Source organism: Aspergillus steynii, assembly GCF_002849105.1.
Source record: "Aspergillus steynii IBT 23096 chromosome Unknown P170scaffold_2, whole genome shotgun sequence".
NCBI classification, from domain to species: domain Eukaryota; kingdom Fungi; phylum Ascomycota; class Eurotiomycetes; order Eurotiales; family Aspergillaceae; genus Aspergillus; species Aspergillus steynii.
In genome coordinates this window covers 5,876,784-5,902,602 of record NW_020194399.1, presented here as the reverse complement: position 1 = coordinate 5,902,602, position 25,819 = coordinate 5,876,784, and the positions used below count along the sequence as shown (strand labels likewise).

Sequence of the window (25,819 nt, the reverse complement as noted above, 5' to 3'; positions counted from 1 at the left end):
GAGCCATCCCAGAATCGTTGGCGGAAGTGTCTTTGATTCTTGAAGACGGTTCAGCGGAGTTGATCACATGGTCAATAGCTTGAGGTATTTCTGTTCTTTCTTCATCGCTTGTGGAAGAATCTTTGTTGTTTGAAGCCATCTCAGTGAGGTTTATGACATGGCCAATGGTTTGAGGCGCCTGTGTCCTTTCTTCATCGTTGGTTGTATTTGGATCGCTCATGCTGATAGCAACTCCCTCAACAACTAAGAAATGTAGTAAGAAACTGAATGAAAAAAGGATGTTTTGGTCTTCAATGATCAACTCGCGGGGAGTCGCTCATGAAAAAGGAGAGAGGAAAGACGTCAACTACATCTGTTCAAAGCAGCATGCCGCGCGACACGCTGAAATGGTCTCAGCTTATACGCATTCATGACTTGCAATGCCTATGTCCAGGGGGTCAGCTCCTACGCCGATATCCATGGCTGCAGATGAGCTGAAAAAATGGGATATCCAATTGGCTCATAGTGCATGGTTCTGTTCTTGAGCACGGGGACTAGGTCCCTGGAATTGTTCGCATCCTGTTATGCATCACAAATCATAGTCCGTCCCCTCATTCGCGAGCTTCGAGTCATTGGTTGACGTGGTCGAGACAAAGGAGGAAAGCAGCGGGGAAAAGAGGAAAAAGTACGTTGTGAAGGAGATGAAGAAGACGGAGAGATCGAGCACTAAACAGGGAGGTGCGTGCCCAAGGCGGGCGGGGCCGAATCTACTCTCAAATTCGACGACCTGTTCCTATCGCTTCTTTTTCCCATCCTCCTTCTCTCATTGTCCTCTTCATTCCTTACTTCTCTCTCCTGCATCGTATTCCATTTTTGGCTTAATTAGGTTTGTTCATTTCGATATAGCCATACCACCCTGGGGCCGTTGTGCTTCTCCTGATGACGAAAGGCGAGTAAATAGCTTCAAATCGCGGCCCACAATAATTTTGACGATGGAATTAGTTGTCGAAACCAAAAATAACATTGTCCTCTATGATGAAGGAGGGGTTAAGATCATTACGCATTCTCCACGCCAATCCTACTGCCAACAATATATCCACCAAGAAGGTGAAGCCGCTCCACAGCGTGGCTTTGAAGGATGAACCACAGCCCCAATGGCAGATCTGCCCTAAAATCTCACCAGTCCGCGGGGCCAAGGCTGAATCACAGCCTGATACCCAATGATTCACCACTCGCTATGAACATCTGCATATAACTGCATAGTTGGCTTTATCTACACAAACAAATCTATACAACCATCATCAACCAACCAGCAGCCCCCGCAATGACGCTCTGCCAGACCTGCGACTCGCTCCCCATGGGAGACTGCGACGAATCCAATCTTGGAGAGTACAACGAGCTTGTCTCAAGAGCAGAGGCTGGCTGCGAGGGTTGTCGATTTTTCACCACCATTCTCCAATCTAGTGATGGCTGGAAATCCCGCTTGGACAAATTACCCGGGAGGGTGATCGTCTTAGACCTCCTTCGCTTGCAGGCTAAGGACCCGACCGGGCTCAGTAGATCTACTTTCACCCTGGATGATTTGAATTTCGATATTTGTGTCCCGGAGGGGGAAGAACGTATGTTATCATGCCGACATACTCTACGTTAATTTGGTTTTATTAACGGATCATTAGATGAGGAACTTGACTCGGTTCGTGTGGTGCCTGTAAATCCATTGGATGAACGGTGCCTCCGTCAGATCCGATCCTGGGTTTCAGAATGCGCCGGACATACAAATTGCACTAAGCCAGAGCCCGTGTCCCTGCCCCGGGCGATCATTGAAATTCCCAGCGACGCGAAAGAACCGCCCAAAGTCTGTCTCTCCGAGGGGAAGACAGGCTCCTACGTTGTCTTGAGCTATTGCTCCGACAATACTCCTCCTCTGCCAGTTTCAGAGACCACCAACTTCCCCATTTCGCTAGATGTGCAGTCGCTTCCTAAAACCGTGACGGACGCTATAGAAGTCACGAGACGACTAGGATACCAGTATCTATGGGTCGACGCGCTCTGCATGACCGGCCATAACTGGGATAAAGAGCTATCGGCATTCATCTCCATTTACAACCAAGCCGAGTTGATGCTTTCGGCCACAAATGGAGAAGACGCAAACTCAGGAATGCTTCACGACAGACATGTTCTATATTCCCCGGGCCTGGGGCCCGATAAAAACAGATATTTGCGGCAAGAGCTGCTGCGCTGGGAATCAGACTTGGAAAAGTCCCCGCTGGAGAAGCGCGGATGGCCTTTTATAGAGCGCGCTCTGGCACCGCGTATTATCCATTTTGCCAAACACCAAATGTTGTGGGAGTGTGCGTCCGGAATCCAATACGAAGGATCCAAGCATAAAAACAGCATTATTGGATCTGGCCAAATCCGAGAGAGGTATAGAAAACAGATCGTGCAGCCGTACATCGACAAGACACTCAGTGGACACACGGAAAAGGACCAGGACACCAACACAGGCGGTGGTCTAGCTCGATACGAGACCTGGCACCAATGCGTCGATGAATTCTCAGGCCGAGAGCTCAAAAGACCAACCGACAAGCTCCCCGCCATGGCTCCGCTGGCTTCCATTCTCGACGACGGCTCCATGGGAACCTACCTGGCCGGAATATGGAGCAACGACATCGCCGCTGGACTATCCTGGGGCCGACCTTTCTATCTCCTCACTCCTTCATCAACATACCGAGCACCAAGCTGGAGCTGGGCCAGTGTCGACGGCAAAGTGAGCTCAATGGTTCTAGCATGGCCGGAGGACCTGATGGACGGGCATTCCAAGGACCCAGCCTGGATCAACAAGTACCAGCCCAAGCTCCTTTCCCACAACATCATCCTCGAGAACCCATCGCACCCATACGGCCGGGTCTTAGAAGGCTCCAGCATCACGCTTGAGGGCAGCTGTCTTGGACTCATGAGTCTTGCAAAAGCACTTGGACCCCGTCCCGAATTCTATATAATCCCAGTGCTGGATGAAGCGCAGGCGTTCGATTGCCCATGCTGCGCCGGCCGCTCTGACGAAGACCAAAAAGCGGAGATGGCGAAGATAGAAGGCGAGATTGAACATCATGTCTGCATGATATTGCAGGGGGATGCTTGGAGAGTGGAAGAAGACTGGAGCCGAGGCCGAGGTTTCTGCGATCTGCTTATTTTGAAAGCTTTGGGCGATTCGACCTTTAAACGGGTTGGGTCCATGAGGATCAATTCCGACAAGCCGGAGCCTGCTCATGCAGCGTTTGATGCGTTGGACTGGGAGAGGCGGGTGTTGAAATTGATCTGATCTGCTAGCCGGGAAGCGTGGTCGTCGTAGTTAGTATCAATTTAGATGACATCTTGAATGGCGTATTTGTAATAAGACCTATACAGTTCATGTCAGCTCAATACTACAATCTAGTACAACCAGATCTATACGCAGATGCTAGAGGTACGGCCAAACTTGTCTACAATCGCAGAGACCTGCTTCACATGGCGCCCATCTCATCAGCCAAAAGCCAACTGAGAGCTGCAAACCAGTCCACAGCCTTCATACGGACAATGGAGACCTGTATCCAAAGTGTGTCCCATCAAAAACACACCTCTAATCCACCCAATCTACCGAGAACCAAGAATCAAGACCAAAAATATCGAGAGACCGAGCAAAGTGATTGTATTCGCCCCTAAGAAAAAAAAGCCGATACCGAATATTTGAATCTCAAAAAAAGTTGCACCCATCTCTGCTTTGGCCCGAGGCTACGCTCACACGCAGCACCCGAACACAAAGACAAAGAGCCGTTTCATTGCCATCACAAGGACACCCCCCGCAGATAATATTCGTTACACAAATTGCTAGCCTCCCGTTGTTCGTTCCGCGCGCGGCAAACCAATGGGGGAATCAACGTCGCCGAGTCATCGAAAAGGTTTTGCAGATTTTTCGGAGGTTGCGTCACGTTTACGAGCTGGGGTTGGCGTTCATCTGTTGATAGAAAAGATCTCGTGTAAGCGTTTCCATTCCAGTCCAGAGTTCTGTCCGCCCGGGGTCTCCATTTTCGATGTTTCCGGTGGATGTGTTTTCGATGGAATCCTCATACCTTGCGCTTGCCACCGGTCATAGTGACGTTCACGAAACGGCGGGTGTACACGATTCTCTTCTTAGCGCGGCCCTTGGGGACCTTAGGCTTCTCCTGCTTCTCGACCTTGGGAGTGGCGCTCTTGACCTTACCGGCACGAGCGAGCTGTGGGAATATTCAGTTAGATATAACGAGTTCTTTCCATCTCGGGGGACCATCGTATCTCGACTCAGGCGATGGTGATGATGAGGCAGGTGGTGGTGGTGATGGCGAGCTTACCGATCCGTGGACCTAGAAACGAGCAAAAACGTTAGCATTTCATCTCCCCGATATCACAGATCGCATTTTTGCATCAAAAGATGGCTCGCGAGGACTCAGGTTCAACATACTTTACCCATATTGACGGAGAAATCTGGCCTTCAGATGCAACGGGGGAGGCTGTATGGGGGAAGGTTCCTTCGATGGCGTTGTCGTTCTCGGGAGGGTTTTGGACGAATTTTCGCTGTGCGAGGGTGGTCACGGGTTTGTGCGGAGACCCACTTTGGGTTGGCCCGGAACAAAGTATTGCCTCCACTGAGCGCGCGAGGCCGGAAGGCGGTGAGTCCGTCAGCCTCGTTTAGCCCTGCCGTTCTTGTGAGTCATTTGGACTGTTGGATATTGAGGGGGAATGTTGGATTCCAGTTGGTTCTGGTTGATCATGACGATTGAGTCACATTGGATCAGCTCTCATCTCAGCGCTCGGACTCAGTCTATGAATAGCCTTTTCCCTGTACTTGTGCATTTCTGTCATAATTCCGGTATAGTTATTCATCGTTCATTATATAGGTCTTGTACGGAGTATGCGCAAAGGAAGTTGATTAGAAGTCCAATATATGAAATTAAAATTCAATAGATATACACAATTGTAAACAAATGATTAACTACTAGAAAATAATACCCCAATATTCAACACTCCTTAAAATTAAAGAAATAAACCCTTATCGCAACCTCCCGCCGCCATACAACCACTGCCCCGCCATACCTCTCTCTCTACCCGGATAACAATTTTCTCCTCCGCAACAACAACCATCACCACAACCACCACATCAATCGCAGTCCACAACACCTTATTGCACCTCAATCCTACTCCACAGCACCAACCTCCACACCAACCAACCTCTATCACCACCACCACATCTGAAACCACGATGACGGACTACAAACCTCCCGACCTCCCCGCGCCCTTCACACACACCACCCCACCCCCAACGCTCCTCACGCAAGGCGCCGAAGGCCACCTCTACAAGACAACCTACCTAACGCCGACCAGCCACGCCGCACTCAAAGTCCGCCCCTCGAAACCCTACCGCCACCCGATCCTCGACCGGCGCCTAACCCGCCAACGCATCCTGCAGGAGGCGCGATGTCTATCGAAGCTGGTGCGCGAGGGCGCCAGCGTGCCGGCGCTGCTGGCTCTGGACTGGGAAGGGAACGGGAACGGCGGCGGGGCGTGGCTCATGATGGAGTGGGTCGAGGGGCTGGTGATGCGGGTGGTGTTTGAGAAATGGGAGGCGTGGATGAAGAAGCACGAGGCGGGGTTGTCGGCGGAGCGGATACAGGAAGAGACCGGCCGGGTTGGGGATCTGATGCGGCGGATTGGGCGCGCGGTGGGGGGATTGCACAAGGCGGCGGTGAACCATGGAGATTTGACGACGAGTAATTTGATGCTGAGGCCGAGGGGAGATGCGACGGCGGAGGGCCAGGTCAGTGAGGACGGGTATCCGTGTATGGATGGGGAGGTGGTGATTATTGATTTTGGGCTGGCGAGTCAGACGGTGCAGCCGGAGGATCGCGCGGTGGATCTGTATGTGTTGGAGAGGGCGTTTGCGAGCACGCATCCGCGAACGGAGCCGTTCTTCGAGGAGGTGCTGGTGGGATATGCGGAGAGCTACAAGGGGGCGGGGGCGACGTTGAAGAGGTTGGAGGAGGTGCGGTTGAGAGGACGCAAGAGGACTATGATCGGATGAGAGCTTTCTATTATGATGATGTCTCCAATATCTAGTGCGTACTTGTTGAATCGGGGACACCAACTCATGCATTCATCATTCATCAGAAGACAAGAAACGCCACGCTTTTTCAAATGCAAAGGGGAAGATATGTTCCAGAGATATACTGGGGTGTGAGCCATGGAAGATAAAAGAAGCAGACGAAGAGAGAAGGAAGAGGGGAAAGATATCCCAAGAGACGATCATGAACGTTCTTCCACACAGCTTCCAACATCCGCAAGTGCAAAATATCCCTTGTTTTCAACCACTCCACGGTCCTTGACTACGGCCGTGTACTTGACCACCCATTGCGGTTCAACATCACCCTGGATGCCATCTCCAGCCTTCGGAGCGGACGCAAGGATCCCGGCTCCCTTTTCGCCAGGACCGAGGAGCTCACGAGTGGTACCGATTGGCAGAATATCCATACAATCATTGTGGGTGAGGAGTTGGATATTCTCCTGCTTAGCGTAGAGGATCAACGACTTCGGCACGACACAGCAATCCTTCAGATTGATCTGATCGACCGAGGGCTTGACCTTAGTATGGAGGAGGAAGCGTGCCAGTCTCTCGCTTCCGAACTCCGCGACTCCCAGCTGAGAAATCAAGCCCTTCTCCTGCAGCCCTTCCAGCGTCCTCCAGGTCTGAATCATGCTGTCGAAATCGTCCGGCTCCTCGCTGCCGTTGTCGGAAGACACCTCATCGTCACTGTCGTCTTCGGCATCGAACAGGATCCCGGGGAACGATACGATCAACAAGTCGATGGAATCCGCGTGTAGTTCCTTCAGCACCAGATCGATCGCCTCCCTGGTGTGTGCGCATCGTCGGGACGCCGGAATCCCCGGCAGGTAGAAAAGCTTCACCGTAATATCATACTGCGAACGTTCCTCTGCCAGACCGCGTTGCGAGAAGTCGACGGCGGGGATATATAGTGCGTTATTGTCTTCTTGCGTCCAGGAACGGTACTGCTGAGCCTTGGGTACCCCGCCCGTCGCGGCTTGGTCGGTCGATGAAAGGTGTTGCGCCGTCTGGAAATTCGATCGCAGGGAGTTGATCAGTTCGACATTGGATTTGGCAGTGGCTGGCTGTCGAACAACGGACGAGCCGCTTGTCATAAGATTCCTGAAGCGAAAACAGCCTGTTAGTTTGGTAGTCAATCGACGGGATTCGGGCGATCGCTGAAAAAGAGGGGTTGTTTCATTGGCCGTCGCAGAGACACGCGATGACTTACGAGGTGGAGAGAATCAACTTCATGGCCGCTCTGAGAATGTGTCAATAGTGAGAAATAGCAGGATTGGATTTCCGCGAAGGAGTCGCCGGGGGTTGACAAAAGAATGTTGGATGGATAGTTGGCCTGGAGAGAATTGCTAAGCAGCCCCGCGGCCGTTTCGACTGCTTTCGGCCACCAATTTCTCTCCCGCATCGCCGCCGAAAACGAGCGAGGGGGGCTACTGCGATCGGTAGTATCCAATGTCTCAATTCTTTATCGAGTCTAAAGTATGGCTATGTACCAAGCTACACTATGCATCTAACGCTTAATCATAATCAACCGTGGGATCCCAGTCCGTGGGGTCATACTCGCCCGTGTTGAGCGATTTCATATCCTCCTCGGACAATTCGAAGTCAAACACTTCGGCATTCTCCTGGATGCGACTGGGAGTGGCAGATTTGGGTAGGGGGACGAAGCCCTATCGATCTATTAGCATAATTTTCCATACCAATATGTCCAGAAACGGATGAGCTCACCTTCTGCAAACTCCACCGGATCATGACCTGAGCCGGAGACTTGTTATACTTCCTCCCGATCGTCTTCAGCACGGCTTCGGTGATGCGGTATCCATGCGCCAGAGGCGAGTACGCCTCGACAACGATATTGCGCTTCTTCAACCACTCCGTAATCTCGGTGCGATCGAGCCACGGGTGCAGCTCATACTGCCCGACATCGATAGCGCTACCGCCGCCTTCTTTGATATACTGCTCCAGCTCCTCGAGATGATGGACGCCGTAGTTCGAAACCCCGATCGACTTGGTCTTTCCGGCCTGTTGGGCCTCAACTAACGCACGCCACGAGCCAAGACGGGCTTGTTTTCCGCCGTACGGAGCGTGGATTAGAATTCTAGGAGTGGCATTAGTACAACGCATACATCGAGACGAGAGGGGTCGCCGTGCGGGGTCGGATGGCCGCCACGTACAGGTCGAAATACTCCTCCTGGGCCTCCTTCAAGCTGCTGTCGATTGCTCGTCGGGTGCGCTCGTAGCCCATCGATTCGGGCGGGATTTTGGTCGTAAAGAAGAGCTGGGAGCGGTCGATTCCGGAGTTCTGGATGGCGCGACCGCAGGCGCGCTCGTTGCCGTACATGATGGCGGAGTCCACCTGTAGGATTAGGATCTCAGCACGAATGTGTAGATAGAAGACAACGTACATGACGATAGCCGATTCCGAAAGCTTCAAGCGTGCTCTTTTCGGTTTTGGAAGAAGGACTGAGGATAGTCAGTATGAAATGCATCGATTTTCAGGATAGATGCACGAACATCATATAGACCTGTTGGATTGTCAGCGTGGTTGCCGCTCGAGGAACCAGATTGACTTACTCCGTATCCAAGGATCGGGATTTCATGACCCGAGTTCATGCGGTACGTGGACCGTAGACCTTGAAGGGCTGCCATTTTGAGTTACTTGATGCGTAGATACTGAACGGATCGTTGAAGAGGGGAAAATAGAGGAGATAAAAACGCGAGATGTCGGATTGTGAGGGCGATGAGATCATAGGCGGGTCCAGCTACAGTGATCTCATATTAGCTTTCAACACCACCAATGTCAAAGGGGCTACATTCAAAGGTCAGGCGACTTAATTAATAGCATAAAATTGATTTGAGGAATATATCTGGGTGTTCCTTCAATTTCATTTCTTTACAAGCTTGTGCCGTACTAGATTTTACTTCCCGAAAATATATATCAAGTACCCACTATATAATCACCAGGCACATACACTATCAAGTTCTAGAGGATTGGATTGTCAACAAAAGTTATTCGATATGATGGAATAGCTTTTCATTAATATGTTCTTTCTCTGTTCATTATATTTTGAATTAATTTTCTTTCTCTCTTAATTTTATGTTGGATTATCATATTGAATTTAGTAGATATAATATAATAGACACCTACAACTAACAAGCTCTTAAGCCAACCGAGAAGCATTGGGTGATGGGAGTCTTATTGACTAAACTGTAAGTCACCGGTGATTAGAGTAGACATGACTTGATACCCCCAAAAGGATAGATCAGCTTCTTTATCGGGAATATCCTCAATATCAGATAACTTGAATGGAATACTCCGTTCTCCGTTGTGCATTTATAGCCTCTTCTAACCGTTCGTTCCGTCTCTCTCAACCCAAGTTCTTTCATTAAGACTTCTAGCCCTCCTCGAACTCATCGTCTTTCTTTGTCTGTCCTCTTTCCAAAATCGCTAATCCATTCAGCTACATTCGATCAAAATGTCCGAGAAGAGCAAGAAGTCCGGCAACCAACCTAAGCCACTGGACCCGAACGGAGATGTTATCCTGGTTGTCGGGATCGAAAGCCTGGAAAAATTAGGCAAGTTCCTCGTCTCCTCAAAAGCCCTAAGTCTCGCATCTCCAGTGTTCAAGAAGCTGTTCTCAAAGTCTTGCCTCGAAGGAAGCAAACTCGAGGAAACCAAATGCTTCGAGGTGCCCCTCCCGGAAGATGACCCCGAAGTTATGGAGATAATCCTTCGAGCCATGCACTTCCTGGATCCAATAGTTGACGAGGACGTGTATCTGGATTCGGGGCTGCTGGCTGACATTACCATCCATGCCAATAAGTACGACTGCGTGAAGCCTCTCAGCTCGTGGGTGTCGAAATGGTTGAACAAACCGCGGCTGAGATCGAGTGAGGAGATGAAGGCACTTGACTACGGGCATATGATCCTAGCTTCTTATGTTTTTCGCGAAGAGGATAGTTTTGCTTTCTTCTCATCTCAAGCCATAAGGTCAATGATCCCGAAAGATTTCGCTATATGGGAGGACACCGACCTGCTCCCACTGCTCCTGCTACCAGCAAAAATCAGAGGTAAGTCGTCTAAGATATTTCCCCACTCGTGATGAACCCTAACTAACATTCAGCAGATTCCCTGAAATCAGGAATAGAAGAATTGATGGACCAAATGTTCGAACGGCTACAAACCGCAGAAACTCAGCTCCGGATGCACAAAGGCGGCCATTTAATGGACGTTGGGTATTGCGGTAAGTGCGAAAAGACCTACTTGGACAACCCTAAGAAATGCCCCTCTTGCAGAAAGATGCGATTAGGGACCAAGTACTGCAGTAACGACTCGAGAGTGTCGTTATATTCTGCAGAACTCAAACGAGCCGGCCTACGACCGACCTCACCAAAACAGATGCGAGCTCGCTCAGCGACAGCTCTTTACGAGCGGATCAGCTCGCTGCACTCATCTGTTAATCACTACTGCCAGGCGGGGATGGGTTGTCCGTTAGCGACGGAGCTGAGACTTTGCTCAAAAGATTGCAAAGAGCTTTTGATGAAGGTTCCGAGCTTAGAACTGGCTGACTTTCGTTGACCACCTGGAATCAACCGAACCATTCAATGAATGTGTGTACAATGCGAAGATCATTTCTAGGCCGATATGTTGCAAACGCTCCACCGCTGTATGGCCTTATTTTGAAGTATGAGATGCCATTTTTATTCTTGGATCGTGTCAAATTTTAGTATTTTTCTCTTGTTTAGTTTCTTTGTTCAGTATTTTCAGAATGTTCATATCTTTCAGTGTTATTCAGATGATGTTATTCCTTTACGCAGCAGTCTGTTCTCACAGCAAAACCCGAAAGAAAAAAAAAGCTAAAAACAGAACCAAAAATGAAAAAAAAAAGAGCTAAACTGCATCACGATCTTCCAGACTCAAAAGTCCACTCATTGATTCACAGATAGACATCCAACTACAGCCCAGATACTAACTACGTATATCAAGATAGGATAGCCTATGCATCTAAAAAAACAACCAACAAACCCACACAGGGCTACTGATCGGGCACCAAAAATAGAAAAGCTCCAGAGTCCAGTCGATCTTCGAATCCAGACAAATCCTTCGTAGCCCCAACTCTCCAACCACCATCAAACAAAAGCACCTCAAAACAGCCATCCGGCCAACCAGACCGTCAACGCCAAACCAAAACAAGCGACTCACGTCTGCTATAGACACCGTCCCTGCCGATCGTCTCCAAGATCAAGCTCTGTTTCGCCACTTGTCAACGCCAACCAACAGCTGGCCCCTGTCTATATCGGGACCGAGGATGTCCGACACTACGACTTAGACTCGATTCGGCCGCAAGCAAAGGAATTGGGGCCTGTAGCCTTGTCTTAAAAGATGCAGTATGAACAAGGTTAGCGGACCGAAGCAAAGCTAAGGCTTAAGCTAAACCAGGCCCTAGGCATAGCCCTGTGGACTGTGGAGCTTGGGGTCGCTGGTGCCTATGGCGTAGTTTGGGGTCTATTACTCTGTATTGAGGCGATGTATTCTATATCTAAATAGAGAAAACTATTTTATAGTTTGTTTTATCTCAAAGTAGAGGTATGCATTATGATTGTCGTAAAAATGGGAGGGAATAAATACTAACAACAGAGGGAGAGAGAGAGAGATTCCCCACGGGAGAACCCAAAGCGGAAGGAGCAACGGACGGCCAATTGCTAAACTGCCAGCCCGATTGCACTATCGAACAAATCAGCGAAGGATTTCAGCCCGTGAGTCATGAGGCTCTGTTCGCGAGGCTGAGGCGGATGCATTTGTTCTCCATACCACTTGGCGAGGTAACCGTCTGTGGTGGGTCAATCCTGCAGATCCACCGCCCATCTCCCATTTGCTCCTTCGTATTGCTCATTCGCCAGTAACGTCTCGCAGTCACTGATCCTGTTGACTACTATGACTAGGCCGACATGTGAAATCATAGGATGTCATGCAGGCAGAGTATGCGTGCAGGACTGATGCCTGGGAGATGGAGGAGATATAAGTGGCGATGGTTTCGCTGCTTGGGATGGATTGTCACTTACAAGTTTTTCTATTCATCTTTCCCACGTGAGTTCTGCGAATTTGACCATTCGCAGATAGTTTCATCGTTTCAAAATTTTTCAATTTATCAAGAGCTCAGTGTTTCCCGGATCTGCAACTATGACGCAGATCACTCAGGACGTCTCCAAGAAAGAGGAGGGCGTGAACCCTCCTCAGAACGAGACGCAGAAGGACGAGAATACCGGTGAGTACACCACGATTCTCCAACATACAAACCATCCTAACATCCGAGAATCAGAAGAGGAAAAGAAGTTCGCCCCCGTCGGCACCATCTGCGACGTGCAAAACCTCTACCAGACCAAACCCGACGAGCACGATGGCAAATCATGGTCGAAGGAAATGCCAAAAGATCTGCCCCTCGCCGTCGAGGACGCTGAATCCTCCCAGTTTGCGCTCATTCTGCGAAATATCAAATGCTACGACGGATCGAGGAGCCTCGCGATCCACTCGGTCGTGGTGCAGAGCGAGCCCCTGAAGAAGTTCCTGGGTAAGGTGTTGGACGGATACCCTGGTGTGACGATGACGCTTGACCGGGTTGAGTTCACCAAGCCCTTCGCGCCTCTAATCCACCGATGGGATGACTTTACCAAGCTCCTGGATGAGGAAGAGGATGCCACGACCAAGGAACACGCCAATTTGTTCTACAATATTCTGGAGGAGGAGCTGCGGGACCAGGTTGCGCGGAAGAGGGACCACGTCCAGCAGGGAGTAATCACGCACAAGCTCCTTTGGACTCTCTTCGAGCCCGATGATCTGCTGATCAGCTCGATTGGTGGTCGGCAGAGTGGATTCCGATTTGTCAGTGCAGACGTGGATTGCGACTCGGGAGATTACCAACTGACCACGAAACACATCGACTTTGACGGCGACGATTTCGGATTCAAAGAGAAGGAGTTCGGAATCCCTCACTTTGACGGGACGACATCCATCACTTCCTTGAAGGTGTTCCCTCTGCGATACCACCCCGACAAGGCGGCAATTCGGGAGGCGTTGCTGGCCCGTGGAAAGATATGGGAGCAGCACAGGGGATACCACTACAAGAACTACGATGAGACTGCAATTTCGTGCGGCCAAGACGAGGACGATGAGACCAAGTATCACGTCAAGAGCCGCATCATCATCGATGCCGAAGGATTCAACATATTCCACCCCACCCAGTCAGTCCGCATTGATGATACGATCCGTGGTGGATTGACAGATGAGCATCGCCTCATCACAGTACCCACGGTACACGGATACTCCTTGAAGGAAAAAGAGTGGCTCCGATTTTACATTGATGCGGTAAGCGACATCACATGGGACTCAGACGCCTTTAAATCCCTAGTCCTCCCCACGGAGCAGGAGAACCTCAAAGACCTGATCCTCGCGTTCGCCAAAGCCCAGTCCAAACAGCTCGGCAATTTCGACGACGTAATACAGGGCAAAGGCCGCGGGATCGTGATGCAGCTCAGCGGGCCCCCGGGAGTCGGAAAGACGCTGACAGCCGAGAGCGTTGCGGAAGTGATGCAAGTGCCTCTGTACATCATGAGCGCCGGGGACCTCGGAAGCAGTGCCGACGACGTCGAGAAACGACTCAAGAACATCCTCCGCATGATCCCCAAATGGGGCGCCGTGCTGCTCCTCGACGAGGCGGACGTGTTCATGGAGGAACGAAGCGCCACCGATCTGGAGCGGAACGAGCTGGTTTCGATTTTCCTGCGTATGCTCGAATACTACGAGGGCATTCTGTTCCTGACCACGAACCGTGCCGAGCGCATCGACCCGGCCTTCGAGTCCCGCATCCACGTCTCGCTCCACTACAACGAACTGGATTGGACCTCGAGACGGCACATCTGGGAGCAGTTCCTGGGTCGCAGCACCTCGGTGTTCACGACCGAGCAGTTGGACAGCGTGGCAGAAGTGGAGCTCAACGGTCGGCAGATCAAGAATGCGCTCAAGACGGCGAACCTTCTGGCTTGGGCGCAGGGATTGGAGATGAAGTTCGAGCACGTCAAGACGGTGCTTGATCTTCGGTCGATCGCCAAGCCTAAGGCAACCTAAGCGTTCATACAGACCGATATGAGATGATGTAATGTTTGTTCCTTAGCTAGATAATAGAGATCATTTGAGCGTCAGCCGAACTTTTTCGTAGACTGTTTCTTCCAAACTCTCTTCCAAATTGACTTGATTAGCTAGGCATACCAGGATCGACTCCAGCCGGTAACTAAGCACGAAACGGTCGAAACTAAACGAACAGAAAAACCCAACCAAAGCAAAGCCACGAAGCCAACACGAAGACAGTAAAAAGGTAAAATGCTGCTTTCAACCTGTGGATTGGATCTGAAAGGAATCGAACAAAAATATATACAGGTGAATAAGGGAACAGAGAATCAACAGGCCAAAAAAAGAGCTCTATGACACCAGAAAGATGCGAATAGCACAGCAAGCAAAAAAAAAAAAAAAAAAAAAAAAAAAAGGAAAAAAGGGAAGTTGACATGGGACTCGTGGGAGTAAGAGTGACGTCAATGTAGATAGATAGAAGGAAGAAGCAAGAGAAGAGCCTGTGGTATTTCCACAACTCCCGACAAAACAGAAAGCATCCGCGTGAACGACATTAAGAATGATATATAGGTTGAACCAAACCAACTGAGAAACTAATTGAGTTGAACGTAGTTTGCTAGATGGATATATTAGTATAAAATAGACGTAATTGAAGGGGGGGGGGCTTACCTGGAAATTGACCCTCGCGGCCGTCAACACGGCCACTCCACCATTCGTTTTGGTTATCCGTCCGTTGGACGATTTCAATGACATCGCCCGCGGAGAAGCTAAGGTCGCCATGCGCCTGAGCTTCGTAGTCGTACAGGGCCGTGACGGTCTCGACTTGCGCGGCGAAACGGGCAGGCTTGGGCTTGGGCGGGGGAGGCGCGGGCTTTGACTTGGCGGCCGCAATGAAGCTGCTGCCGGAGCTGGCGGCAGAGGTGTAAGGCGGCGGGGGGTTGTCGACGCCGGCCTCGGGGTCCTTCTGTCGCGGAGCAAAGCGCTCCTTGCCCTCGTTGGCCATTTTATCCTTGGGGCCGAATTTCGAGTTCTGGCGACCCAAGCCCTTAGTCTTGAAATGCACGATGGTGAGCTCCTCCGCGCGCTCCTTCACGTCGCCTCGCTTCTTCTCGAACGCCTCTTCCACGTCCAGCGTCAGATCGAAGTACCCGATATTTATCCCTTGCATTCTCTCATGCAGCGTGTAGAAGACGTTGAGTTGCATGTAGTAGAAGGACTGGAACAGCGGACGAATGAACTCGGCCTCGAGGGCAAACAGCTTCGGCAGCTCGTCCTTCATGAGGTCATTGTAGTAGTTGAATTCCTGGGTGGCCTGCTCGACGTCGTTTTCGGCCTTGTAGAGCGCCTTCTCGTCCTTGAGCGACTTGTCCTTCTTGTCCTGCAGCTTCTTCAGCGAGTTGCGATGTCGGTCGTAGTCCAGCTTCTTGTGATCTCGCTTCACCGCGACCTTCCGGATCACCTTGATCACCTCGAGCAGCTGATCGGCCGGGCTGATGATCCGGCTCTCGATCATTTCCAATTCGGGCGCTAGCGACTCCTGCAGGTCGCGAACGATGGCCTCGTATTCCTCGCACGCCTGGATTCCTTCCGGGTTGCCTTCGATCGTGTAGGAGCTGGGGTCGGAGGCACGGCCGGAAATGGGCTTGTATAATTCGGTCATGGCTTTGGAGAATTCGATCTGGTGGCTGAGCATGCCTAGGAAGGGAGGGGTAAGGTTAGCCAACACCTGGGAATCAACACACGACCGGAGCGGGATCATACCATTAATAGCGTCAAAATATTTCTTGGACTCGTCGTGGAGTTTTTTGGTCTCCTTCTCGAGTTCCTGGAAGCGGCGCTCGGCGTCACTGTAGACGACATCCTTGGTGTTTTCGCCAATGTTGAACCGGGACTTGAAGGTCTGGGGCGCCCGAACCAGGGTCTTCTGAAAGCCCTTCAAACTCATCGCGAAGTCGTTGCGGAAGCCCGGGAGTGTAGCGGGACCAGTGGGGGTGGCAACGACTCGACAGGAAGTGCACGGAAAGGCGATCTAGAGGGAATGGAGAGGGGGAAAGAAGGTCAGGAGGGAAATTGGCAGCAGAGCGAAGAAACAGACGCCAGCGGAGGTGGGGGAAAGCGCTCTTTTGTTCGCAGCGACGGTGATTCGATCGGGGCCTGCCCAAGGGCTTTTGAAGGACCAACCGGTGACGGTTAGACTGTTTAGACTGCGGTTCGTCGTGCTGGGCGTGGCTGAGCTATGACATAAGAGTGGCTGAGCGTTGCCAGGACTGCAGGCGGGAATAATAACTGGGGAGTGTCCGTAGTGAAGGAAATATGTAAACACGAGGATAGTCAGGGGGAATGAAGAATGCAGCGCAATACAAGTAATGAAATGCAGACCTACTTCCCCCCTTCCGACCCAGAGGCACCCGTTCAAAGACCGTCATTGCTGTGGCGTAAGGCAGGGCCGTCTCGGAAATCTCCCATGGACCGTCGTTAGGCACCAGAGTATCCAGCACTAGACTCGTTAGTTAGAACTAGTCGCTGACCATTTCCGTCGCTTCCCTGATTTTCCTTTCCTTTCCTTTCAGCTGGACTATGCTCGATTGGGCCAGTCTGACGGGATGCAGAACCGGAGACACAGCCTATTTCCCCGTATTCACTGGGTTAGGTATATTCAGCGGGAAGATCTGATTGTTCCAGCCGGTCGGAGATATATACTCTGGAGGCTCCGTACTCCTAGAGCGTCGGATAAATTAACCAGATTGCCACTTGACATTAATGGAACGGTAGCTATAGTATATTAATTGTCCATACTGCACATCTCAACCGTATCCTGCGATAATTCCTCTTCAGAATGAGTTCAAAGTATACGAGGAGAGAAATCCGAGTCCGATAAGTCCGATCGGGCTTAGCGGCTCGGCAATGATGATATAACCGGATCCAAACTTTTTTCCCACTCGCCCCGTCTTACCTCCCTTCACGGCCATCACTTATCAACTGTCCTTCATCTTGCATGGTTCAGTTGCAGTGCCATCTTCATCATGTCTAGTGTGACCCCCGCTGCCTTGAGACAGGCATCCCGAGCCTACGCTCGTCGACTCTCCGTGACCCAGCATGGTGCCCTTTCGACTTTCCCGCGGCGAGCGCTCGCCACTCCGTCCCGCCGCACCTACGTCTCCGAAACCAAGGCTGGAAATGCCCAGGTATCGGTCGATACCGCCATCAAGCAGGAGCAGAAGGAGTTTATGAAGAAGACCGGCGTGGCGCCCCAGAAGGTTGAGCTGCCCGGCTCTGGTGTCTCCGGCGATGCGTCGATGAGCCCGACGGCCGGCATCCTGAAGCAGGCCACCGTCATGGACCAAGGAACGCGACCCATCTACCTCGATATGCAGGCCACGACGCCCACGGACCCGCGTGTCCTGGATGCCATGCTTCCCTACCTCACCGGCATCTACGGCAACCCCCACTCGAGAACGCATGCGTACGGCTGGGAGTCGGAGAAGGCGGTCGAGCAGGCGCGTGAGAACATCGCCAAGCTGATCGGAGCCGACCCCAAGGAGATAATCTTCACCAGTGGCGCGACCGAGAGTAACAACATGAGCATCAAGGGTGTGGCCCGATTCTTCGGTCGCTCCGGCAAGAAGAAGCACATCATCACCACCCAGACGGAGCACAAGTGTGTGCTGGACAGCTGCCGACACCTTCAGGACGAGGGATTCGACGTCACATATCTGCCTGTGCAGAACAACGGTTTGATTCGCATGGAGGACCTCGAGGCGGCCATTCGCCCCGACACGGCCCTGGTTAGTATCATGGCCGTCAACAACGAGATCGGTGTCATCCAGCCCATGGCCGAGATCGGAAAGCTCTGCCGCTCCAAGAAGGTCTTCTTCCACACCGATGGTGCTCAGGCCGTCGGCAAGATCCCCTTGGACGTCAACAAGTTGAATGTGGACTTGATGTCGATCTCCAGCCACAAGATCTACGGCCCCAAGGGAATTGGTGCCTGCTACGTGCGCCGCAGACCTAGGGTCCGTCTCGAGCCCATCATCTCTGGAGGTGGCCAGGAGCGTGGTCTGCGCAGTGGCACCATCGCCCCTCATCTCGTCGTCGGCTTCGGTGAGGCTTGTCGTCTCGCCATTCAGGATATGGCGGTGAGTTCCCCCCCTTTCCCCTTGTTCTGCATTCCCGGCGATGATTAAACGCTTTATTACTTCTCAATTTATCTGAGGGTGTCTGGGGGTAGCTGCACGCTTGACGTGTTCCCAGCACTTCTGATGTACGTAGCAGGGGTAATGAGTCGAGGTTCTGTGGGACATTGTTTTATTAGTTGAGGGAGAAAGCATTTTACTGACGATTGAAACTAGTATGACAACAAGCACATCGAGCGCCTGTCGAAGCGCCTGTCGGACGGTCTTTTGTCGATGGAACACACCGCTCTTAACGGCGACCCCAAGCACCACTACCCCGGCTGCGTCAACATCTCCTTTGCCTACATCGAGGGAGAGTCCCTCCTCATGGCTCTGAAGGATATTGCTCTGTCGTCCGGCAGTGCCTGCACGTCCGCCTCCCTGGAGCCGAGTTACGTTCTCCGTGCGCTGGGCAGCAGCGACGAGAGTGCTCACAGCAGTATCCGATTCGGAATCGGTCGATTCACCACGGACGAGGAAATCGACTACGTCCTCAAGGCTGTGCAAGCCCGTGTGCATTTCCTGCGCGAGCTGAGTCCCTTGTGGGAGTTGGTGCAGGATGGTATTGACCTCAACACGATCGAGTGGAGCCAGCACTAATTTTTTGATTTGGTATTTTTTACGGTTATATTTGTAATTCAGCCAGACTGCCAAAAGCAAGGGAGTCGATCGTTTGAGGGCGCAGTCAGTCTCATTGCGTTTTTATTTCGAGATATCTACGGGATGGCGTTGGACGTGTAACAATAAGCGGACGAATCGTTAGTCTGTACAGAATGATAGGAATAGATTTCTCCATTATTCATATATACAGTATACCTAGTGATTGACCGAGTGTGATCACTGTGATGGTAAATGTAATGTAGAATCCGGAGTACCCCATCCGTTCGCCACCATGGCTATGATAAGATCACCAGATTGATAGGTCGAAATAAGGCCGACGCCGACGGAATCTCCACGGCCCTTGCAATTCACCGCAGACCCGAACGGGGTGGCGTGGGTGCGAGCGAGAAGACCCTTTAGCTCGGCTTGGCCTCGCTTAAACCCCCGAAATCGCACCCACGGCTCAGTCTGACGGACTCCCGGTTCATTCTCTAGCACTCACGCTAGTTTGCCTCCCTGACCACCCCTTTCGCCTGCACCCAATGTTGCCGTTGGTGCAGTTGTCAAGATCAGGCTTGGGATCGAAGTATGTAACGCCTCTGGAGCCTCCATCCATGGATTTGGATATCTGGTCGCCATAGTTCTTCTGAAATGGTCCTGCCATCCCACCCACCCTGTCATTGCCTCGCCATTGCCCATCCGTCTGCCTGGCCCAATGACCGTCTTCGCCGCTGTCCCCAAAATGAGGCCTTTGCCATCTATTCCGTGCTCTATAGTCACCTCTGGCTGGCCCACCGGTCCTTAGTCAACGGCCTCCTGCTGCGGTGATTGACCCCGACGATAACGGAGAAGTCTGCCCCTGGTCAAAAAATCCCGGTTCCAGCATTGTCGGATGACACCAGGATGCCAGAACCGTCTCCCTGGCTGATTAATTCTCGCTTTCACCCGGTTATTCTCCGTGGTTGTGCCGCCTTCTGGGAGGACTGGCCCTGATGCTCGTGCCGGACAAACCGATTGTCGGTTTGTCGGGTGAATGGTTTTCGCTCCCTCTCTTCCCTCTTTCTTTCTTTCCTGTCCTCGTCTCCGGTCTCTTTCTCCTTTCGTTTCTACGCATCATATTTGAGTTCTGTCATCCTCAACTGTCGACAGGAACTTTCTTTCTTTAATTCCTGCATAGACTTGCATTTCACGTCATCTTAACTCTGAGCTTCTTTCCCCTGAATTCGGTGTCTTGATTTGAGCGTCAGCGTCAGCGACCCTGACTGATCATATCCCGAAACAACCACAACGAAGTTGCTCACAAACTTTCCTTACCTGTCGTGCGCATGTCCTTGGGCATCTGATCTGATAGGTGCCCTTTGTCTGCTGTCACACGACCATTGACCAAGGGATTCCCTTCGAGCACGCAGGGACTGAGACATCGTCTTGTTTTGTCCCTGTTGAATACACCCCAGGGCCAGGTGTCAATCCCGTTTAGACTCAGAGTCGTCCATGACATCGTCCTGCGTGACGTACGGATTGAACGACATCATATTGTGCACGTGAGCTGCTGGGCTTTATTTACAGCACCGTTTCGTCGTCGGTTCGACGTATTGGAGGACATAAACATCGTATTGAGATATCCTGTCATCATTCACAATGCTTCCCCCAGTCCCAGCCCTGGCCGACTATGGCATTTCGCCAAGTCATGGCTTTCTTCCTTCTGAAGCCCCTCTGGATATCTTGCCAGACCCCTACTACACCAAATGGGAATGGACAGTGTTGAACATGCAATCCCTACTGCTGAGTAGGAGAATCCGTGAGGTGGTGGACCGCATGCCGATGCTGTCTACTGTTTACCTCGCCTCAGAAGGCGAATGGAGGCGAGCATATGTTGTGTTGGGCTTTATTCTCCATGGATATGTCTGGGGTGGCAACAAGCCGGCTGAGGTATGTGATTGGCCAACCATTCCATGGATCACCCGACTAATAATTCTTAGAAAATCCCACCCCAGCTTACAGTTCCCCTCTTCGAAGTATGCGAACATCTTGAACTCCCTCCCGTGGCTACATATGCCGGGGTATGTCTGTGGAACTACAAGCCTATCTTCCCAGACGAGCCACTCGACGACCTTCACAACCTGGCCTGTGTTAATTCATTTACGGGTTCTTTGGATGAGCAATGGTTCTACTTGATCTCCGTCGCCATCGAGGCTCGCGGTGGTCCAGCCATCCCCGTGATGCTGCAAGCAATCACCGCCGCCCGCCTTGGAAACACTGTGGTTGTGACGGAATGCTTGCAACACCTTGCCGAGATCATTGACGAGGTCGGCACCCTGCTGGAGCGGATGTACGAGCACTGCGATCCTTACGTGTTCTACCATCGCATCCGGCCCTATCTCGCAGGGAGCAAGAACATGGCCGATGCCGGTCTTCCCAACGGTCTCCTGTATGACAATGGAACCGGAAAGGCCGATTATCGCCAGTACGGTGGCGGGAGCAACGCACAGAGCTCTCTCATCCAATTCTTTGATATTGTCCTTGGAATTGAGCACCGTCCCACAGGGGAAGGTCGTCCAAAAAAGACGGACGACGAGAAAGACGGAGTCCCCGGCGCTCCTCGGCACGGGTTCATCCAGGAGATGCGCTCATACATGCCTGGACCCCATCGTCGATTCTTGGAGCATGTGAACGCCGTGGCCAACATCAGAGAATACGTGGAAGATCGAAACTCCGACAAGGCCCTGTGCATCGCGTACGACGGCTGTCTCTCCATGCTGCGAGTCCTCCGCGACAAGCACATCCAGATGGTCTCGCGATACATCATCATCCCCTCGCGCGACTCGAAACCACGAGCCCCACGAGCATCCAGCCCGCGGCGACACGCGCCGGCCATGAATCTGGCCAACGCGCGGAACGCCGACGGCAAGATTGACAACAAAAAGCTCCGCGGCACGGGAGGCACGGCGCTCATACCATTTTTGAAACAAGCTCGCGACGAAACCGGCGAGCCAGCCATTGACGCATGGGCGCGGCGCCTTCTCAGCGACCGCCCAGCCGAGTCCTTCGCTTCGCTCAGCAAAGTCGGCGAGAACCACGACGGCAATCTAGAAGTGGTCGGACTGTCGGGGACGTGGACAGCCGCCGACAGCGAAGGAGGAATCTGCCACTGGTGATAGACCTGATGATTTGATTGACTGATTGATTGATTTAATTGCTTTGCGTTGATTGATTGGTTCGCCCATTCTTTGTTTCCAGCGATGACTAGCATGCTATCTATGATTTGAGACCCAGAGAGAGAGAGAAGAGGGCTTTAGCGCCCAACTACAATGGAAGATCCCACACTCACTTCTGATTGAGTTCGAAGAATTGCACTGTCCCAGTAAACCAGGAATAATGTAGCCATGACGTACAGGGGCGGCCTCCCGCGTCATGCAAATGCGTCATGGCTCAGGGGGCATCACATGTATGACGTCATACAATTGTCACCATCACCAGGCACGAAGTAGATATAAACCTCCAGGCACTGGACTGGAACTTGCATTTGACAACTATCAACAACCATCTAATCCATCTACAAGAAACTACACTCTATCCACTCCAGTACACTTACTCCATACATTCCAATCCACAAACACACAAACACCAAAATGTCCTCCGAAAACTCCTCTGAAAACCCCTCCACTCTCAAGTCCTACGTCGACTCTGCCACTGGCCTCGCTCAGCGCGCCATGGGCACCGTGACTGGCGACTCTTCCACCAAGGTAAGCACACACATCGGGAGTCCACCATTTTCCTCCACCCCCACCCCCAACCCAAACTAACAAAAGAAACCACCAGACCGAAGGCGAAACCACGCAATCGACCGCCTCCGCCGAAAACACCGCCAGCCACGAAACTGCCAAACTCGGCCCCGTGACCGCCGACCCTCACACCGGCGCAACAGCAACCGACCACCCGCAACGCAACACCGGAAACTGGGACCAAACGATCGGGTCGGCAAAGGAGTCCCTGGGCAATTTGACCGGCTACGAGGGTCTGCGCCGGGAAGGCGTGGAGCAGAACTCGCGCGGCAAGGCCGCTGAGGCGGAGGGCCAGTTGCGGGACTTCGGGTCCGGGCTGAAGGACAGGGCGCAGGGGGGACTGGGGAAGGTAGCGGCGGCGGCGAAGGGCGATCGCGAGGAGGAGGCGGAGTGGGAGAGGATGCATGATCAGGGGAAGGTGCAGCAGCGGGGAGCGGAGGTTGATATGCAGAAGAGGGCTTGATCTTTTGGCCAGCTGATTGAGGTTGAGATTGATGAGCTGCTTGGAGTGAGACTGACCTACATACTAGTTGGCTCTGGGTATGATTTATGATTTGTGATTTGTTTCAATATGTCTATGGCGTTGTACTATATCGATATCCGAATCGCCAATTGAGATTGAGATTGCTTCTTATGGAACTGTTGTTCACGAACGGTATTTGTAGATTGGCTTTTCAATAGTCAGAGCCAGTCTACTGTATAACCATGTCAACCCTTAGTTCCATGGTGATCGTTGAACAGGGAGTACTCGAAGTCTAGTGAACTAGTCCCTTACTAACGACCATACCTTATAAGCCCCTTAACGATGCGGTAGTTGTGTGTCACTTCGACCAGAGAGCAGCTTTCTTGGGTTCTGATTATCAATAGCAAAGACACAGTAAGTCAGCTTGCTAGTCAGAAAAAAGAGACGAAAGACAATCTGCTCTAGGAGAAAGCATCTGTGCTTTAACGGATCCAAGAACCTCTGAAGTAGCAGATACTGCATAGATCTGTCTACCTCCCCATGAATTTATCGAAGAAAGAAGCATTCGCGGATATTAATTTCACGGGGCTGCGCGCTGGATAATTAACTGAGGAAAGAGGAAAAGAGCCACTTCATTCAATTTCTATTCAGTAAATCTATACCGAATCGCAGTATTGAGTTTTCGGACACGCGGGGGACGTAGACAGGCGAGAGAATCTAGATAAAGCTTTGAGAAGCGATGAACTGCCAGAAACAAGAGGAGTGGAACTTGAGAAATGCAGACTGAGACTATAGACATAGTGTCTTGTCTGGCATAGTGGACGAATATTCCCAGAACGAGAACCTAACGTTGCACTAGGTCCTTCGATTGGGGATATTGGCTTCATTTAGACCGGAATGCAGCTGTTGGTAAATCCACATAACGACCATATTTCTTCATGAAAGCTTGATCCAGAATGAGTTTGGAGAAGTAGGAACACTTCGAGTAAGACACCAAGCCAAAAGTTGCAAAAAGCCTAGGTCGAGTGGTTAAGACGTAAGACTTGAATCCTCATTGGATGTTTCTTATCCCTTCGGGGGCGCTCAACCCGCGTCCTTGTCATAGTTTTTGCATTTGATCTTTTTTGGCCTCTTATGGTGAATTAGGATCACTGAAATAAGCATGCTTTTTTGGGTTATCTTGTCGAAGAAGAGGGATGGGGTCGTTGGTTTGTATGTTGAAGTTGCAATCCATAGAGAATCCGAGTCAAGAACAGAAGTAGTAAGTACCAGTTAGTAGTAGGAGGCAGGCTATTCTAGGGATAGTTTTATTATGATGGAAGGAAATGGATCATTCATGCGAGACAAACAAGACATTTGGGAGAATCCAGTAGAAACAATAAACCAGAAGAAATAAACCCGAAGTAAAGACAGTCAACCACCAGCCCTAAGCAAAGACAACATTGCACCAACCAGCCGACATAATCATAAATCTCATAATTCCAGACCCTAACAATAAGCACATGAAACCAATCCGGTCCAGAATTTGGCCAGCCGGGATGACGATCAGCAGTCTGTTCTCTCCACACGGATCTCGGGACGAGCATGAGGGAGTCTACTTAGTGCCGTCTTGACTGGTCCAAACTCACCCCTTAAGATAATATTACTTCCTTCTCCTCCTGCCCTCTCCTCCATCCATCTATCCAACTCCCTCAGCGTCTTTCTCGCCCACCATGAAATTCGCCTGGATTCTCGCCGCCCTCTCCACCACGGCCTGGGCCGCGGCCGTCGAGAACGAGCCAGCCCACGAGAAACGAGCCAACCCAACCGGCGACGAAATTAACTGGTCTTCTCTAGGAAATGCCATGTACTACACCTCCAACCCTCTCTCATCTCCTTCTCCCCTCACCCATCCATAAACAAAAACTAACCATCAACAGCCACTCCCTCCACCTCCAAATCCCCACCCAAACCGCCCACCTCGAGAACATCGAACCGCCTCCACGCTCTCTCATCCCGCAGATCGTCTCCGCGCTGCCCCCCACAGCCCTCGCGGCCCTGGTGATGCCGGCCCAGCGCGCCTCGCTCGCCAGCGACTTCAAGGCGGGCAAGACGCCCGACTGGTACGGCAGCCTGCCGACGGACGTGAAGAGCTACCTGTCTGTCGTGAAGAGCCAGATCGCAGACGGGGCGCTGACGGCGGCGCCGAAGAAGGCGGCCGCGCAGACGGAGCCGGCCAGTGCGGATGCGTCGAGCACGGGCACGGGCGGCGCTGCGTCGTCGACTTCCTCGGGGGCGGCGGCCGGAGGGGCGAAGCCGACGGGCCTGGTGATGGGGGGTATGGGGGCGTTGGGGGTGCTGGGGGTTGCGTTGGCGTTGTAGAGGGCTTACGGATTGGGGATCGGCATAGTGCGGCTGGAGGGAGGGGATTGATGGAGTGAGTGAGTGGGGGAGGGATTATGGGATCATGTCTGTCTACGTCTATGTTTGGTCATGTCGAATGTCGGAGTTATTGTTTCTGTCTGTCTGTCTGTCTGTTTAATGAGGGGAAGCCGGGATCTGGAGGACTACCATCCCAGTCGAACTACGTATGAC

At 51.8% G+C, this 25,819-nt stretch overlaps 12 protein-coding genes across 12 annotated transcripts; 8 read left to right on the top strand and 4 right to left on the bottom strand.

Moving 5' to 3' along the window:
* Positions 1 to 1,278: 1,278 nt before the first annotated feature.
* P170DRAFT_376280 (putative HET domain protein) lies at positions 1,279 to 3,379 on the top strand. The gene is made up of 2 exons (XM_024845363.1): positions 1,279 to 1,598; positions 1,656 to 3,379. Exons 1-2 carry the CDS (start codon positions 1,304 to 1,306, stop codon positions 3,296 to 3,298), a joined length of 1,938 nt encoding a protein of 645 aa, XP_024708734.1. The 5' UTR covers positions 1,279 to 1,303; the 3' UTR covers positions 3,299 to 3,379.
* A 120-nt stretch (positions 3,380 to 3,499) lies between these two features.
* P170DRAFT_508054 (40S ribosomal protein eS30) lies at positions 3,500 to 4,720 on the bottom strand. Its single transcript, XM_024854530.1, has 4 exons — positions 4,454 to 4,720; positions 4,344 to 4,355; positions 4,086 to 4,229; positions 3,500 to 3,970 (listed from the first exon to the last, which is right to left on the bottom strand). The coding sequence occupies exons 1-4, from the start codon at positions 4,460 to 4,462 to the stop codon at positions 3,947 to 3,949; spliced, it is 189 nt and encodes a 62-aa protein (XP_024708733.1). The 5' UTR covers positions 4,463 to 4,720; the 3' UTR covers positions 3,500 to 3,946.
* Positions 4,721 to 5,251: 531 nt separating this feature from the next.
* bud32 (serine/threonine protein kinase BUD32) lies at positions 5,252 to 6,070 on the top strand (the record flags this gene model as incomplete). The annotated part of the gene is made up of 1 exon (XM_024850685.1): positions 5,252 to 6,070. The coding sequence occupies one exon, from the start codon at positions 5,252 to 5,254 to the stop codon at positions 6,068 to 6,070; it is 819 nt and encodes a 272-aa protein (XP_024708732.1).
* Positions 6,071 to 6,291: 221 nt separating this feature from the next.
* Positions 6,292 to 7,418, bottom strand: P170DRAFT_400657 (putative gamma-cysteine synthetase regulatory subunit; the record flags this gene model as incomplete). Its single annotated transcript, XM_024846338.1, has 2 exons — positions 7,320 to 7,418; positions 6,292 to 7,210 (listed from the first exon to the last, which is right to left on the bottom strand). The coding sequence occupies exons 1-2, from the start codon at positions 7,340 to 7,342 to the stop codon at positions 6,292 to 6,294; spliced, it is 942 nt and encodes a 313-aa protein (XP_024708731.1). The 5' UTR covers positions 7,343 to 7,418.
* A 135-nt stretch (positions 7,419 to 7,553) lies between these two features.
* P170DRAFT_508051 (aldo/keto reductase family protein) lies at positions 7,554 to 8,797 on the bottom strand. The gene is made up of 6 exons (XM_024854529.1): positions 8,681 to 8,797; positions 8,621 to 8,631; positions 8,512 to 8,569; positions 8,281 to 8,462; positions 7,835 to 8,204; positions 7,554 to 7,776 (listed from the first exon to the last, which is right to left on the bottom strand). The coding sequence occupies exons 1-6, from the start codon at positions 8,753 to 8,755 to the stop codon at positions 7,624 to 7,626; spliced, it is 849 nt and encodes a 282-aa protein (XP_024708730.1). The 5' UTR covers positions 8,756 to 8,797; the 3' UTR covers positions 7,554 to 7,623.
* Positions 8,798 to 9,582: 785 nt separating this feature from the next.
* P170DRAFT_424167 (uncharacterized protein) lies at positions 9,583 to 10,685 on the top strand (the record flags this gene model as incomplete). Its single annotated transcript, XM_024847553.1, has 2 exons — positions 9,583 to 10,177; positions 10,234 to 10,685. 2 exons carry the CDS (start codon positions 9,583 to 9,585, stop codon positions 10,683 to 10,685), a joined length of 1,047 nt encoding a protein of 348 aa, XP_024708729.1.
* A 1,279-nt stretch (positions 10,686 to 11,964) lies between these two features.
* On the top strand, positions 11,965 to 14,302 carry P170DRAFT_376269 (ATP-binding protein). Its single transcript, XM_024845362.1, has 2 exons — positions 11,965 to 12,372; positions 12,427 to 14,302. Exons 1-2 carry the CDS (start codon positions 12,288 to 12,290, stop codon positions 14,226 to 14,228), a joined length of 1,887 nt encoding a protein of 628 aa, XP_024708728.1. The 5' UTR covers positions 11,965 to 12,287; the 3' UTR covers positions 14,229 to 14,302.
* Positions 14,303 to 14,615: 313 nt separating this feature from the next.
* P170DRAFT_400649 (amphiphysin) lies at positions 14,616 to 16,666 on the bottom strand. Its single transcript, XM_024846337.1, has 3 exons — positions 15,990 to 16,666; positions 14,898 to 15,923; positions 14,616 to 14,844 (listed from the first exon to the last, which is right to left on the bottom strand). Exons 1-3 carry the CDS (start codon positions 16,171 to 16,173, stop codon positions 14,822 to 14,824), a joined length of 1,233 nt encoding a protein of 410 aa, XP_024708727.1. The 5' UTR covers positions 16,174 to 16,666; the 3' UTR covers positions 14,616 to 14,821.
* Positions 16,667 to 17,183: 517 nt separating this feature from the next.
* Positions 17,184 to 19,194, top strand: P170DRAFT_400644 (IscS subfamily cysteine desulfurase). Its single transcript, XM_024846336.1, has 2 exons — positions 17,184 to 18,364; positions 18,578 to 19,194. Exons 1-2 carry the CDS (start codon positions 17,252 to 17,254, stop codon positions 18,998 to 19,000), a joined length of 1,536 nt encoding a protein of 511 aa, XP_024708726.1. The 5' UTR covers positions 17,184 to 17,251; the 3' UTR covers positions 19,001 to 19,194.
* Positions 19,195 to 20,402: 1,208 nt separating this feature from the next.
* On the top strand, positions 20,403 to 22,203 carry P170DRAFT_129884 (indoleamine 2,3-dioxygenase). The gene is made up of 2 exons (XM_024842408.1): positions 20,403 to 20,929; positions 20,980 to 22,203. The coding sequence occupies exons 1-2, from the start codon at positions 20,639 to 20,641 to the stop codon at positions 22,153 to 22,155; spliced, it is 1,467 nt and encodes a 488-aa protein (XP_024708725.1). The 5' UTR covers positions 20,403 to 20,638; the 3' UTR covers positions 22,156 to 22,203.
* A 414-nt stretch (positions 22,204 to 22,617) lies between these two features.
* On the top strand, positions 22,618 to 23,404 carry P170DRAFT_400640 (putative mismatched base pair and cruciform DNA recognition protein). The gene is made up of 2 exons (XM_024846335.1): positions 22,618 to 22,743; positions 22,820 to 23,404. Exons 1-2 carry the CDS (start codon positions 22,630 to 22,632, stop codon positions 23,243 to 23,245), a joined length of 540 nt encoding a protein of 179 aa, XP_024708724.1. The 5' UTR covers positions 22,618 to 22,629; the 3' UTR covers positions 23,246 to 23,404.
* A 1,508-nt stretch (positions 23,405 to 24,912) lies between these two features.
* On the top strand, positions 24,913 to 25,606 carry P170DRAFT_376255 (uncharacterized protein; the record flags this gene model as incomplete). Its single annotated transcript, XM_024845361.1, has 2 exons — positions 24,913 to 25,091; positions 25,165 to 25,606. The coding sequence occupies exons 1-2, from the start codon at positions 24,958 to 24,960 to the stop codon at positions 25,604 to 25,606; spliced, it is 576 nt and encodes a 191-aa protein (XP_024708723.1). The 5' UTR covers positions 24,913 to 24,957.
* Between the last annotated feature and the right edge of the window lie 213 nt (positions 25,607 to 25,819).

Bases quoted from the DNA above. Each gene is read 5' to 3' on its own strand.
- P170DRAFT_376280 (XM_024845363.1), top strand. From the start codon at position 1,304: ATGACGCTCTGCCAGACCTGCGACTCGCTCCCCATGGGAGACTGCGAC. The intron at 1,599-1,655 runs GTATGTTATCAT...ACGGATCATTAG, and splicing joins TGTCCCGGAGGGGGAAGAAC to ATGAGGAACTTGACTCGGTT.
- P170DRAFT_508054 (XM_024854530.1), bottom strand. The intron at 3,971-4,085 runs GTATGAGGATTC...TTCTATCAACAG, and splicing joins TGACCGGTGGCAAGCGCAAG to ATGAACGCCAACCCCAGCTC.
- P170DRAFT_508051 (XM_024854529.1), bottom strand. From the start codon at position 8,755: ATGGCAGCCCTTCAAGGTCTACGGTCCACGTACCGCATGAACTCGGGT. The intron at 8,205-8,280 runs GTACGTGGCGGC...TGCCACTCCTAG, and splicing joins CAGGAGGAGTATTTCGACCT to AATTCTAATCCACGCTCCGT. The intron at 7,777-7,834 runs GTGAGCTCATCC...ATAGATCGATAG, and splicing joins TCCGGTGGAGTTTGCAGAAG to GGCTTCGTCCCCCTACCCAA.
- P170DRAFT_376269 (XM_024845362.1), top strand. From the start codon at position 12,288: ATGACGCAGATCACTCAGGACGTCTCCAAGAAAGAGGAGGGCGTGAAC. The intron at 12,373-12,426 runs GTGAGTACACCA...TCCGAGAATCAG, and splicing joins GCAGAAGGACGAGAATACCG to AAGAGGAAAAGAAGTTCGCC.
- P170DRAFT_400649 (XM_024846337.1), bottom strand. From the start codon at position 16,173: ATGAGTTTGAAGGGCTTTCAGAAGACCCTGGTTCGGGCGCCCCAGACC. The intron at 15,924-15,989 runs GTATGATCCCGC...CTCCCTTCCTAG, and splicing joins ATATTTTGACGCTATTAATG to GCATGCTCAGCCACCAGATC. The intron at 14,845-14,897 runs GTAAGCCCCCCC...ATATCCATCTAG, and splicing joins CCGCGAGGGTCAATTTCCAG to CAAACTACGTTCAACTCAAT.
- P170DRAFT_400644 (XM_024846336.1), top strand. From the start codon at position 17,252: ATGTCTAGTGTGACCCCCGCTGCCTTGAGACAGGCATCCCGAGCCTAC. The intron at 18,365-18,577 runs GTGAGTTCCCCC...GATTGAAACTAG, and splicing joins TCGCCATTCAGGATATGGCG to TATGACAACAAGCACATCGA.
- P170DRAFT_129884 (XM_024842408.1), top strand. From the start codon at position 20,639: ATGCTTCCCCCAGTCCCAGCCCTGGCCGACTATGGCATTTCGCCAAGT. The intron at 20,930-20,979 runs GTATGTGATTGG...AATAATTCTTAG, and splicing joins GTGGCAACAAGCCGGCTGAG to AAAATCCCACCCCAGCTTAC.
- P170DRAFT_400640 (XM_024846335.1), top strand. From the start codon at position 22,630: ATGTCCTCCGAAAACTCCTCTGAAAACCCCTCCACTCTCAAGTCCTAC. The intron at 22,744-22,819 runs GTAAGCACACAC...AGAAACCACCAG, and splicing joins CTGGCGACTCTTCCACCAAG to ACCGAAGGCGAAACCACGCA.